General features: G+C 36.0%; 1 protein-coding gene across 1 annotated transcript in view; it reads right to left on the reverse strand.

Annotated features, from left to right (window-relative positions):
• Positions 1 to 8,024, reverse strand: part of LRRIQ1 (leucine rich repeats and IQ motif containing 1) — a 107,927-nt gene extending 99,903 nt beyond the window's left edge. Inside the window, exons 1-6 of the mRNA XM_063308399.1 lie at positions 7,890 to 8,024; positions 5,983 to 6,094; positions 4,932 to 5,026; positions 2,746 to 2,866; positions 2,181 to 2,410; positions 155 to 229 (exon numbers count right to left, since the gene is read on the reverse strand). Of these exons, the coding sequence (XP_063164469.1) occupies positions 155 to 229; positions 2,181 to 2,410; positions 2,746 to 2,866; positions 4,932 to 5,026; positions 5,983 to 6,094; positions 7,890 to 8,024 (768 nt within the window). The remainder of the gene's footprint in view (positions 1 to 154; positions 230 to 2,180; positions 2,411 to 2,745; positions 2,867 to 4,931; positions 5,027 to 5,982; positions 6,095 to 7,889) is intronic.
• Positions 8,025 to 15,329: the final 7,305 nt, after the last annotated feature.

Consider the following 15,329-nt stretch of genomic DNA (forward strand, 5'->3'; position numbering starts at 1 on the left):
TGAGAAGAGGATGGAGTCTAACTGCTTATTGTATGATTTCATCTTCCCAGTCATTCAAAGTTTGATTTTAGCATTACCTATAAGCCAAACCATGCAGATTGTAGGATTGCATGTCCAATATAAGCAATTGTCAGCATTCCTGAATCTAAATTACCTCATGTTCTTTCAGTTGTTCTTTCCAAGTCTGTTCTTCCTTCAGCAGTTCCTCTTCCATCATAGCCTGTTGTTGCTGTACAGAGTATAAACATTTGTTGTCATTATTTTAATTAATATTGGGATCTAACTAGTTATTCTCTGGAAGTCAATACATTATATGGTCCCACTACAGTGGAATACTTTTATTCTCACTTATTTCCAGAGAAGAAAAATAACATTTCCCCCTCTTTCTCATATCAAAACCATATTGAAATATCAGAATTATATTTAGTGGGAAGAATAAAATATATATTTAATTTCTTCCCAAGCTATTTCTAACAACTCTTATGGGATTATATTTCGAGCTATTTTCAAGTAGAAACACAGATTTTGCAGTCCAGGCTAATAAGGAGCTAAAAATAACATGTGAATAGAATCCCTCATCCCTCACTTCAGTTTCTGCATAGGAAGGAAGGAAGGAAGGAAGGAAGGAAGGAAGGAAGGAAGGAAGGAAGGAAGGAAGGAAGGAAGGAAGGAAGGAAGGAAGGTAGGTTGGTTTCCATTTACAAATTAATAGAAGATCTACTCCAGAAAGGGCAGGTATGTACATGAGTAGAACTCCTGAGCCCCAAATCATACAGTTAAATATTGCAGGACCCGTTTTTCAAAAAACAAAATTATCATCTCAAAAACAGCATTTCCTCAAAATGTTTTTAAAAGGAATTTACAGATATCATATGGGTACCTCCAATGAAGGAACTGTAGCTTCTAGAATATTTAAATGCCCACCCACTGGATCAGATTACTATAAATATATTTATGTCAGGATATAGGCCTAAGAACCATGCTGAGATCAGATGCTTTAGCTCTAGTGTTTATTATTCTGCCCTATAGTACAGAATCCTGCTAAACTGAGAAAGTACCAGCGATTCCTACTAGAAAAGCTCAGAAAGTTAGGGTGGTTCTCTTCAGGATTTCTTGATAGGAAGCTGAAGAGAATCAGAACTACATGTGTGCTTCTCCCCCTGGAGAGGGCCCCCTCTTTCTCCATCAGCAATGTCTGTAACATCTTATGCCATTATAGAAACTGAAATGAAAGAGGGAAATCTGGAAAAGAATTCAAAGTGACAGAAAGTGAAGTGTTTACAAAATTCTGATGTCCTTCCAGATAATCTTTGAATGCTGCCCAAAGGCACTGTTGTGAGATGGGCAAATAAATAAATCTAGTCCTCTGGCTGTTAATACTTTAAATAACATTTTTGAAAACTAGATTATTTAGTTCTGATTTGTGAAGTTACCAAAGATAAATAAGTTCTCTTTTGTACTTATCAAAAAATTGGTTGCTAGTTTGACTGCCTTCCTGTAAATCAATTTAAAGGTATCAGTTTCCCTTGAGAGCCACTGCAGCATAGAGGTTAAGGTAATAGAAGTTAAACTATGAGCAGGGAAACTCAAGATCTAGTCCACCCTCAGCCACTGACATTTGTTGGGTGACTATGGGCCAGTCATTTTCTCTCAGCCCCAAGTTGTCGTGGGACAAATAAGAAGAGTTCACTACCTTGACCTCAAAATGTCAGTCTTACAAAAGGTGGGTCAGTATTATAATAAATAAATTAGGTTAATAACAACAAAGAAGCAAGAATTAATGACTAACATATTATGAAGAATCAAATCACCTACATAAGTGGCATGCAGGCTTGCTACTAACAGTATCCTCAGTATAGTGCTGACTCTTACGGAGCTAAATTGGTAGTATCTATATAAATATGAACAAATTGTTGGCAGGCTCAAGAAATCCAAGAACTTGCAAAAACAGAAACAAAAACCCAAAAGGATAAACACCTCCAAAATTCCAGTAAGGACTCAACATGCTCAATCGCCATAGAAACCTGACTGTTCAGGGAAAGAACAGAAAAAAATAAGGAAATTATATATCCTGAAAGAAGCACTTCACACTGCAACAGTTTGTTGCAAATTCCAGTTGTTACACCATATTTTGCATAATATAACCCACAGGTATTGTTATTTTATTCTCAATATATTACCGCATAAAATGTTTCTAACTTCAATCGTTCAGCTTCGAGTTCTTCTTGACGTAGTTCTCTCCTTCTCTTCTCTTCTTCATTTTGAGAGATTTCCATGTCCCTCTTAGCTTTCAATTGATTCATTTTTTCATCCTCTAGCACTTTTTGCTTTTCCAACCAACACTGATATTCCTGCTTGCATCTTTCTTCAACTTCTTGGAAACTAAAGCTGATGGGTATGTCATCAGAACCTAACAGAATATATATATACTGTATATGTATGTATGCATGTATGTATGCTTAAGCTAAATAAAAGTATATCATCACATCAGACAATTAAAATGACCCTAAAGAAAGACCAAATTTATTTAAAATGGGGCAAGGTGATATAGAAAGCACTCTCTTCCACCTCAGTTGATACTGTATATTTTTAATGATAAGAATTCTGAAAAGAATCATGGGATTACTATTCCATTTAAGTCTCTGGGGAAAAAAATAGCCTTCTGAGACATGAAAGAAAGAAATGTGTTCCTTAATTCTGATTTAACACAACATTAATGCAATTAGAACTTGACTGCAGGCTTACCTGTCAAAGAATAGCCATTAGCCATCTTATTAGAAGAAATATCCTGATCGTTTTTTAACTCAGTAGTATTGTCTGCAGCCTCACTCATCTGCTGCTCCTCATCTTCTATTTCAGATAATACCTAAAAACCAGCAAATATTTTGAACTTCTTAAAATTATGAAACTTGAATAACTACTACTACATAAAAGGATTTTCACTGTGTCAAAAAAAAACCCAGGTGTTATTTGTTATGAAATAAAAGTTCTGGAGCACCTGTATCAGCCACAATCCAAATATGTGTGTACAAAGAGTTGTTAGAAAAGTAGCATTCTTAGGGATCAGTTGTTTGGTAAGAAGAGCTGGATTCAGCTCCATTACTCTGCTTTGCGAACTGCTGGTAAGAGATATCACTAATTTTTCCACAGGGATTTTTGTGTGCAACTGTAACAGCTGGATATGGGAAAGAAAATGCATAAGCAATGCAGCACTGGTTTGCATTTAAGATTTCTTATCCAGTTAGTGGTATCTGTTTAATGAAGATATATTCAAACACATAAATGTATTTTTTTTTTTAAATGTACTGCTGAATTAATAAAAAGGAAATAATTATAAGGAGCTGATGTAAATGCATATGTATACATACTGTCTCTTACACAGAGATTTCTAAATATATGCAATCTTATACATCTGTTTCAGAAGTAAACCACATTAAATATGCATCCGATTCAGGCTAAGCAATCAGAATAGGGCTTAGTATGGTCATTGGAAGACTTTGGTAGCTAAGGGCCACATCAGCATTTTGGGGAGAGGCTGAGGGATCTATCAAACATGTTTGTGGCAGTGGGTTTCAGGGTGGAACATTGGAGCATTATTAGCTTTTTTAACTGTGATATGCCTATTTTACTCCTTGTACGACTCTTTTCTTCTGTGTTACATCCTAAAACAACAGGAAATTGTACCTTCAGTTTTCAGCAGACATGAACAGAGAGGGTTCTGGGGGCCACTATAAAAGGAATCAGAGGTCACAGATTACCAGCCTCTGGCTCAGTGTTATGAGATAGTCATAAAAATTGGCCATATTTAAAGATAAAAAGTATATGTACAGGTTTTACAACTCTAAACAATCTTTAATAATGCAAATACATTTTAAAATTCTTCCTATTATCTGTATCGTTGTTTCCAGCTAAAGATTATTACAGAATACACCATTTAAATACAGACAATATAAAATCTAAATCTCATTACTTATGCATTTTATGCAGTGATTGTGGGCTGATACTTGTCAGTTTAAATAATTTTATTTAGTTGGGTGAAGATTAAATATAAAAGCTAATTTATATAATTTTATTTTGGGTATAGATAATAGCTTAATGGCTGACTATATACTCTGAATGTAGAAAGTCCAAGACTCTGATTCAATTGTTCCCATCTCTACTTAAAAACTAAGAACCACTACAATCATTATCACCAATACGGACAAAGAATCTCATTGATATAACAGTCTTCTCCAACCTAAATGCTGTCAAATATGTGGACCTGAACTCCTAGAATCCTTGCTAATGGTCATTCTAGTTGATGAATGAGTTTGAGGTCCACAAAAGGAAGGAGACAACTATCTAATACAGCTTTCTATACTCAATTTTTAATTAAAATTGTGTGGGAAACTTATATCAGAAAAATATTCTGCATTGTTATGATTGTGTGAATAAAACATACTTCTTGGAGAATGAAGTATCCTTTAGATGATCTAGCCTCAAATGTCTAAAAAACAAAAGACTAAAAGAAGCTGTCCAATGCATGCTTATCAAGCAGTCAATTCCCATCAAACTAAGAAGCTCTTTTTAGCAAACAAAGAGAGATTGGCTATCTATTAATACCATAATTTAATTTCAAATAAAAATAAAGATTTACTATACAAGGATTATTAGCCCTTAAAACATCTGTACAATACCTGAAAGCTTCATATACATGCTTCAGGAACTGTTTAAAGCAATAGCTCATAAGCATTTGCTTGTTCAGATTCAGCTGAATGATTCCTTTGTCACCAACATAATTTGACTACAGGACTGCATAAGTTGCTCTTGGTGAAATTACTGCAATTTCACCCAGTACAGTATATTAAAGTGCTATAAAATGGTGCAGGGTTTATGTCATATACTGTATAAATCAAATCATGTACATGGATTTTTTAAAATGTATATAATACCCTTTTTTTGAGTTCTTCTGGATCTTCATTATATTGAGAAGCTAATTCAGCTAAACATTCAGATGCATTGCTAGGAACAATATGATAGATATCACCTGCAAATGAAGAAACCATTAGTCAAACTTTGAGAACACTAATTTCAGGATATTCTGTTCCTGAATATTCAGATGAAACACCTCTGTCCTTGCAAGTTAGCTGAATTTCTGGTGAGCATAACATTACCTCAAAGACAACAAAATTAAACAAAATTGAAATACTTCAGATATCTTCAGGCAGGTGCAACCTAGTTAGCACCTTCTTCCAAGAAGAAATGTTTAGCACTTAGGGTGATGGTGTTGACACATTAATCTTGAAACAATTGCATTGCTAATTTATATCACTTGGCTAATCATGAAGTTGCCATTCACTGATCTGACAGTCAAAAGCATCACTTCAAACTGGAGGATTGCCAAAAATCTCCCAGGACTTTCATCAACTGACAAACAAGAAAAAGGGAGGACACTACCCTATTCTCCCCATTTTGCTGTAATAACCAGTCTACCTGAAATTATTATTCCTCCTTCTAACCACATCATATTAAAGATTATATATACTCTGCACCAAGTAAGTTTTCCCTCTTTAAAACACATATAAAAATAACATAAATACAGCAGAGATACTAGGAAGAAAATTCACAATTGCATCTCACAAAAAACAGCAGCACTAAGATATTTGCAGTGTTCTCCCTTAAGAGGATAAGTTGTTAAATATTATTCCTCCTCCCTGCCCTCACATACTCACCAGCAGTTTTCTCCCTGAAACCCAATTACAGAAAAAGTAAGGTATGTCCTAACATGTGGGCACTAGACAGTTCATCAGAAATTACACAGTAGTCTATACTCTGCCTCAAAATGTACTGCTTCAGAACAGAAATAGTGGTCTAGTATTTGTAGAAATATATGCTTCAATAGTTGAATATAGATACTAACACAAAATAGTATTACTTGAAGAAATTTTATAGAGTACATTGGCAGAAGCATATCAAAAAACACTTCACTAAAACACTACTTACTTGAGATTTCAACGTTTTCCAAATCTTGCAATACAAGCCTTTCTGCATTTTGACTTCTGCTTCTCACAAAATTTAAATAATGGAGTACTGATTCTGGTAATTCTTCTGGAATCTAGATGTAGATTTTATATTATTGTAAAATTGACAGTTACTATCATTAATTACTTTCAGGTCAGGTTTGTCTTCAACCTATCACTACGTGTGCAAGCTAGAATTAATGAAACATAAATAAATGGGGGGGATCATAAGTTATGATATCCAATATAATGTGGATATGCCTTTTTTCCAATTTATTTAAGGATAGTTAACAAGTAAAAATAAGATATAGGATGTAATGGGACTGGAGAAGGAAAATAGCCCAAATTTAGATATTACTGACCCTATCTAGCTATTATGTAACATAAATTATATAATTACTAGGGTTACAATTCATAGATTGGAAGTCACCTCAGAAAACATCTACTTCAACTCCCTGCTCAATATCCACTAGAGCATCTCTGATCCATGACTATCCAGCCAGACCTCAGTGAAGGAGAACACTAGAATGCAAAAATCCAGACTGCAATTAGATGGAATCAAACAGATTCAGAAAACTCATTTTGCTTCCATCCAGTTGTTCAGATTTTTGCAGTCGAAATTCAGTAGCCCTGTTAAGTAAAATAGTAATTTTAGAGAGAGGAAGCGGAAAAGTTGAATTAGCCCTTTCTATGCTGATAGTTCAAAGAGGATTTTGATTTTCTCTTTTTTTAAGATAAATTACTGAAGGAAGTACAACTAAACTTTTTTGCTACAGTGCACTTTTAGGCAAAAGCATAACTGACCATTTGATCTACAAAATATATGACCTATGCATATCATATTTACTCAGAATTCTGTATGTAATTCATATACAGATAGCCCAAGCATGCAGAAGGCCCCTGTAGAACCTGCCATGATGTCCAAGCCTTTCCTGTCAATTGCCCTTCCTACTGAATTTATATTCCCCAGCTCCACCATTTACCTCTTTGGTGGCTGATAGAATGCAAGTCTACTAGTCATCTCTGCATGCACAATATCAGTCATATTTCTGAAAGCAGAATAAGATTCTTCTGGGGAAGAAAATGAGACAGGGAAGTAGTGTGAGAACATTCTCACATACCCTGCTCCCAATTATCCTCTCCCATCAATGCAGATTCTAAATAGTTCCCCAGTCATCACTGTGATTCTCTCTACCTGAAAAAGCTCACCTGCTCTGGATTTTAAAAACAAGGATATTCTACCTGTCCCACAGGGGAAAAAAGGTATCTTAAATATGGATTTAATATGGATTTAAATGCCTGCAAGATTTAAAATGGTCTTTAAAATTGCCAAAAGAGAAATAAGCATAAATTCCTAGATCGGAGCCAGAAAAAAAAAAGTAAAGTACTCCTGTAAAAGGTTCAGAAAAAGGAAAGCAAAATGGAAAAGGAGCAGAGAGCAACTCTTCTACATGGAAAAGCCATTTGGGAAATTTTAGTTTGGAATCAAAGCAGTAAAGCAGTAAAGGATAGGATAAGCACAAAACTTTTACTGCTTGTCTCTCTCTGTGCATATTTATCAACGTTTATATGGAGCAAGGGAGCCAAATGATAAAACATGTGTGACATTATTATATGAATACTGCAGCTTACATGCTTGTGTCAGACATCAGGACACAAATACATAAGGCTGCATTTGCATTATGACATTATCACATGTGTGTCATCATTTTGGTGCCATCATAGTTTGCTGAAGAAGTCTCAATATACAGACACACAATGCTTTGTAAACATTCATTTTATCAGTCAGACTAGGAATGATATTCACTTATAGAATACGACCAATTATCTTATTATGTAACACAGTAAAATCTTTTTATTGCTCCTATTCTTCTGGAATACTGTACTTACAGTTTCACTATCACTTGAAGTATCTGCAGATAAATCAGTGTCACAATCATCTGCTTCAGATGAAGAAAAGGTAATTTTCCTCAACTCAAGTTCTATTTCTTCTTCAATTCCTTCATCATCATAATCTTCCTCCATTCTTTCTATTGCAACACAGTAAAAACAGAGTGTGGGTGTATCTATACACACAAACACACACACATATTTTGAAAAATCCCTTCTGACCCCTATGGGTGGTATGTGTCTTCCTCAATCTCGGGTCCTCTACCGGAGGCCTGGGAGTTTGAGGGTTCTGCGCAGTATCATGGCTGTTCCCAGCACTGCACTCTTCTGGACAGAGAGCTCTGAAGTTGTTCCTGTTGGAGCCACTCTCCCACCTTAGGAGCCATAGCCCTGAGTGCTCGAACGTATATAATATGATAGATAGATAGATAGATAGATAGATAGATAGATAGATAGATAGATAGATAGATAGATAGATGCATACACACCCACCGACCCCTACACACACACATATATATATATATGTCTGTGTATGTATCTATCTACAGTATATAATACAAAATTATTTACTTTTATATTTACTGTTACTATTATGCCTTTAATTACAAAAACAAGTATTAAAATAAAAAGAACATGTTTCAAAACAAATGGAAAAATACGCTCGTGTGTGTATGGAGTTGCAACTTCCATCTATTAAAAAATAGACGCAGCGCGTGCAAGTTTACATTAAAATAACAACAACGTATCCAATCTCAGGCTATCCAGATTTGAAGCGGCGTGCGCACAATTCAGTTAAAAATGAACAATCGGACAGAAGGGAATTATTCTTTCTCGCTGTAACTATAACACAGGCGTAGATAGATGGAATTATCTATCTAATCTCTATCTCTATCCCAGATTTTCAATTAACTCGTGCCTACCCTGCCCATAGAGCTCCGCTTTCGTCTAAGTGCATGAGGACTACAAGTTCCATGGTGCATTTGAAAACCAATCCTTTAAAGCTTATTTGGAAGTATCCTGTTGAATGCCGGGAGTCGTAGTTTTGAGTACTGTTTTCAGGTAACGACTGTCCCGTTTCATCACGACGTTTAAAAAGTGTTCCGTGACGTTCCTTGATTTGAAGATTAGAATAATCCCTGTCCTCGTTATCCCGAAACCCTTGATCTCTACTTGTTTCCGACGTCGCTAAACACCAACCTGGTTCAGAATGCGAGACTCCAGAGCAGCGAATTTCAGTGTTTCAGGAAGTGTAACCATAGTGACAGCAGCTGTCGGCGGCTTCGCCTTTGCTACGGAAGCCCAAATGGAGTGGAACAGGAGGAAAGGGAAGAGACAGGCGGTGAAGAATGCAGCGGCTGGTTCTTTGGTTGGAGTGAGCGGGCGGCGCTGTGCTTTTGGAGATTCCCCCCCCCCTTTTTTGTTAATCAAAATAGATATTCGTTTTGCAATTTCGTGACCTTTCATGCACAGAAACGTTACCCCGATTTTCGACTCCCCTCTCCCTTTCCTGTTGAAAAGCAGCCAGCCATAGTTGGGCTGTTAGGAAACAATCTCATAGCAACAATTGTATAATAGAATAATACAGCGTCGTAATCTCTCAGTAGGAAAGGGGAATCTGTTGCCTTCTAGTTATTGGTTAATTCACGCTCGTACGAGCCCGAGGCAGTGAGGCCGCTGCGGTGGGACTAGTAATTAGCAATATGGAGAGCCACTTGTTCCCTTCCCCCATTACATTGCCATTGATTGGGGTTGAAGCTATGATTTATTGAATAACCCACTATTTTCTCTTAAGGAGTGATGTGATTCTAATTATTCTATAAGAATAGCAAGAAGTGACATGATAAGTAACCAATTTATTTGATACGATAATGATTACCAAAGAACATTGTTTATTTTCTGAGTTTGCACAAGATAGTCCTAACAAAACTATTACTATTATTAAATTTATATCCCACATTTCTGCTTATAAGAGTACTCAAGGTGGCTTAAAACAGTGATATGAAATAGTAAAATGAAAACGAAGACAATTATTTTTAGTTTAACAATTATGTTGTAAATCCAGCCAATTGTGATTGGTTAAGAAACTATGATTTGGTGTGATATGCAAACCAGGCCACTGTGTTTCTCCCTGGTTTCCAAAATACTTTATATAAGTGCAATAAAAAGCTTCATCTCCTTTGTTTTAGAGCAGCTGTGGCTTTTCCAGCCATTTGAGCTTGAACCTAGTAGTGCTCAGAAATGGTGTGTTTGTATGTGTGTTTACAGAGTGATTTAATCAGTTTTTCCTGAATGTTATACATGGCCTCCCCCCCTCCAAATGTATTCTAAATCCATTGAGACAAAGTGACTTGAATAATATTGAATGTTTGGACAATGATAAAGCAAGCAAATAATAAGTGTAATAAATAATTATATGCTATTTTATCTTAAGGAGTGATGTGATTCTAAGAATAGCAAGAAGTGACATGAATAAGTAACCAATTTATTTGAAATGATTATGATTACCAAAGAACATTGTTAATACTTTTCCTCCATGGTATCTCTAAAGTAATTTCTTTGTCTTACATTTTTCCTAAATTTAACTATAGCATAACAGTTTCTAAATTGTTTAATGATGTTTTTGAAGCGTGACTCCTGCCAGCAGTTTATGATAATCTGTATAGTGGTCTAGTATCATTTCAGAACATAAATTTTATCAAACATTGATTCAAACATCATGCTTCTATGATGCTCACAGTAAAAACGTTGGAGACCAAAAGGTCAAGAGAAATTATGGATGCATGCGTGCTTAACTGTAAACAAGTACAATATGTAAGACTACATAAAACATGTTTACTGAATGTATGATATGAAAATAAAAAACCACACGTTTCAATTTGCTGTATCCTCTTTGGGGGCACATAAGTAGATTTAATAGCATTTTAGGTTTTGGTTTGTTTGCTTTCTTTTTGTTTTTTAAAACCAAAAGGTTGGGGGGGGAAATGAATGTATTGAAAGACAAATATCCGTAGATGTGTACATAGTGATAAGGAAGTTATTGTAGTCACACAATAGATTGTGACAGTATTAAACAGAGGTAATGTACTGTAATGAACATTAAACCTGGAGCACCTGTGCAGAACCATATCCTTAGTTTTTATCCTTGTAGGTGAGGGGAAAAAATTGAAATCAGATGTATTATGAGATTGGTCACTTGGTTAAGCATGGGCTTGATGATACTATGTTAGATGGACTCTAACAATGCTAGTTAATGGCTCCACTTCAACTTGGAAGTATTAAGTGCCACAGGTTCTCTTGGGCCCTGTGCTTTCAATATTTTTATCAGTGACTTGGTTGAGGAAACTAGGGAAATGCTGATCAATTTTGCAAATCTATGGTATTGCCTTTAGAAGGGGGGCGAGGAGATTCAAAACAAACATGAGCAGTGGGTTGAAGCAAAAAGGATTGAATTTAACAGGGATAAATGTAAAATTCTAAGGCTGTTGCTATCTTGGATTGCATTAGGGCTGTCCAACTGAGAACACAATTTATAGAACACATTGGGGTGGTATGTAAAGGTGATGAATTCATTTAAACTCACATTGTTTCTGTATTTTATTACTCATTTTATTATATCTTGCATTTTTATCTTACAATTTTATCTCTATTTTACCCTACTGTATTTTATAGACTACTGCAGATGCTGACTGCAGTCAGGAAATCAGAAGATGCTTAATCCTTGGGAGAAGAGCAATGACAAATCTCCATAAAATAGTTAAGAGCAGAGACATCACACTGACAACAAAGGCCCGCATAGTTAAAGCAATGGTGTTCCCCGTAGTAACATATGGCTGCGAGAGCTGGACCATAAGGAAAGCTGAGAGAAGGAAGATTGATGCTTTTGAACTGTGGGGTTGGAGGAAAATTCTGAGAGTGCCTTGGACTGCCAGAAGATCAAACCAGTCCATCCTCCAGGAAATAAAGCCAGACTGCTCACTTGAGGGAATGATATTAAAGGGAAAACTGAAATACTTTGGCCACATAATGAGAAGACAGGACAGCCTGGAGAAGATGTTGATGCTAGGGAGAGTGGAAAGCAAAAGGAAGAGGGGCCGACCAAGGGCAAGATGGATGGATGATATTCTAGAGGTGACGGACTCGTCCCTGGGGGAGCTGGGGGTGTTGACGACCGACAGGAAGCTCTGGCGTGGGCTGGTCCATGAAGTCATGAAGAGTCGGAAGCGACTAAACGAATAAACAACAATAGTATATTTTAGCTAATTTTACTGTATTTTCGCCGTTTTATGGTATCATATTTTATATTTTATATCTTATATGGCTGATGCCCAACTTTCTGATATGGTTATTTGACTAATCAATTAAGTTATTCATTCATTTACTCATTTGTGTGAGTATAAGTGGTTATATGTACAGTATAAGCAAGTATTTTCTAATCTGTATTTTAAAAAAGGCAAAATTATGCTCTTTTTTCATCAACCATCACAATATTGACCTCCCACAAGGTGGCAGCATTGTGTTACAATGTCTGCCACATTTAAAAGAAAGAAAGAAAAAGAAAGAAAGAAAAAGAAAGAAAGAAAGAAAAAGAAAGAAGGAACTCAATTACTGGCTTTGTTGACACTGTATGTTGTCCTTCATCATGTAAACTTGCTTTCCAAATCAATGAAAGAAAGCAAGCAGCTTTAACTAGAGGACTGTAAAAGCAGCATAGTTAGAATTACAACATTTTAGTCCCATTGGCTTCAATATCTACTAATATATCAAACCTTAACATTATGAATGATTTGCTATTCCAATATTTAAATACTATAAATCATTTTTTAAAGAAAGGAAGTGGGAACCCTGTAGACGGATACTTGTTGTGATTACTGTAGAGAATGTTTTAAATCATTTTTTAAAACTACAAGCTATTTATGTCCACTGGCTCATCATAAGTTCTGGCCAATTTTCTCATGCTGTAGCAGCTATTGGGGGAAGGCTTATTTATGGTGCTCCTTACATAGCAATTCCAGACTACATACTGACTCTTATAGTAGGTCTCAAAGAAGAAAATCAATATTATCTGAACAACCAGAATGCAGTTCCATGATGGGCTATAATGAATAGTAGCAACATTAGATAACCACTCAGCAGATGCTCAACATTCATGTCAGTATTTCCTTTTTCTTTGAATCAGTGGTAATTCCTCCCTGAACTGATGCACTGTGCTTTATTCCACTCTCAGCACTTAATTTAGAGGAAAAGGGAGTTGTGCTAACTCAGCTTTCTCCAAAGTCTGCTTAGAGAACTCCAGAGTCTGCTGTAACTTAATAATAGCAACTGGTGGTTTATTTGTGGGATGTCTTGCCTTTTGTCCTATAAAGAGAACTGGCTTATGGCCCTGAAAATGATTCAGTGAATTATTTGAAATATGCAGTGGGGCTGCACATGCTCAACTGGACATCCTAAAAACTTGGTATGTCCCCAGTCCTCATCTCTGACACCCCTTTGTCTGAAGGTTCCATGGAGAAAATTATGAAATTATCCTTGTTCCTTCCCTCATTGATGGGAATATTCTGTATTGATAGTATTCAAATTTGTGTATCCTTTTCTGACCTAACTTCTGAAGTGACAGGAAATAATGGACAGCACAAAGCTATGAGGAAATCAATGTATAATGTTATCTCAGCCTTCTGCTCTAGCCCTGAAAATGTATGTATGTGTGTATTTAAACAATTTATATAGCAGCCCATCTCACAAAGGTGACAGTGTACAGAGAGTAAATCCCTCCCCCAAAACAATAGCAGAGAATATAAAATCTTCAAACCTCATGCTTTAATGTAGTATTTCTTAATTTTTTTTTCCTTCAGGACCCCTTCCTATTTTTAAAAATTATGGAGGACCCCAAAGGAGTTTTTGTTTGTCTGGATTATATTAATCAATATGCACCATATTAAAAAAAATTAAATTACCCATTCACTGCTGCTACCGCTTCTTACAATTGTTTGATAGGATTTTCATATTGTATTATTTTTCAACATAGTCTGGCAAATAATTTTGATTTCAAGGACAGCTGAGAGGGTCTTGAGGGACTCCCAGGGGTCCTAGGACTACACTTTAAGAAACGTGCTATAATGCATGCTTGGGACTGAAAAACAATTCCCCTTCTAAGACAAAAAAAATGATACCCTTAATCTCCTGGCCCAAAGCCTGTGTGAACACTGAGATCTTTAATGCCTTGTGAAAGGCCAGTAGAGTCAGAGCCATCTGGATCTCCAGAAGGATGCTGTTCCGCAAGGCAAGCACAGCAACAGACAAGGCACGATTCCTGGGTTCCACCAGATGACATGGCTTAATAGATAGAACCCAGAGTATGGATAGATGACAGCAGCAGGGCTCACAGACCTTGGGTGGTTTTTCCAGGGATCAGAAATGCACACAAGTGTGTGTGTCTGTGTGCATGCAGTGGAGGAAATGCTTAACAAAATCTTACTCATTATTAAACCAAATGTTTTCAACCAAGTATGTTTTTTCATATACTACACTGCATATAGAAACAAATGTCTTGTGCTAACCTCTTAAATGAAATAAAATGAAATAGAAATGAAAACCAAATGTTTTCAGCCAAGTATCTTTTTTCATGTACTACACTGCTTATAGAAACAAATGTCTTATGGTAGCCTTTGAAATGAAATTGAAATTGAAATGAAAACCAAATCTTTTCAGCCAAGTATGTTTTTTCATATATTAAGTTGCATGTAGAAACAAATGTCTTGTGCTAACCTCTTAAATGATGGAGCAATAATAATGTCCAATTAATTTAATTTACATTTGCCTTGGCTCAGAGAGGTTAGGGCAGTTCACTTTGCCTTGTGAGATAGGCTGGGCTAAAAGTGACTGATCCAAGTGATTCTCAGTCTCTCTAGTCCAAATCTGGCATTCTGACCATTATGCTGCACTGGCTTTTGGTGATTAAAGAGTTTTAAAGCACCTTTTTCTCCTTTTCTTTTAGAGTGAGGGATCAAAACAAAATTATGCAGAATGACTTCGTTACAATTTCACAGTCTTCATCAGTACTTTTTGCTTGCTTTTGGAAAATGGCATGGATAACCTTAATTTTTCACTGAGATGCTTGTGAAAGGACATTTTTACTTAGTTATGAAGGTTATGAGACATTTTTAAATGTTTATTTGGCTGGAGCAAGTCACTATTTTGGACAGAACATGGATCCAACCCATATTACATGACTACATTATAATGGACTTATTAGTTACCCTATGAAATTAGACTTGAATTATCCCACCTTTCATTTGTTTACAACTTCAAAGAATGAATCAGACATTGAGTGTTCACTAGTCCAGACAGGATTACATGCCCTTGCTTAATTTTTATTTCATCCCAAGAGAAGTGATTGTTTAACCATGAACAGGGTGGAGCTGACAGTTCCACTGAGAACAAGTT

This window comes from Candoia aspera, chromosome 7 (assembly GCF_035149785.1).
Source record: "Candoia aspera isolate rCanAsp1 chromosome 7, rCanAsp1.hap2, whole genome shotgun sequence".
In the NCBI taxonomy this organism is placed as follows: domain Eukaryota; kingdom Metazoa; phylum Chordata; class Lepidosauria; order Squamata; family Boidae; genus Candoia; species Candoia aspera.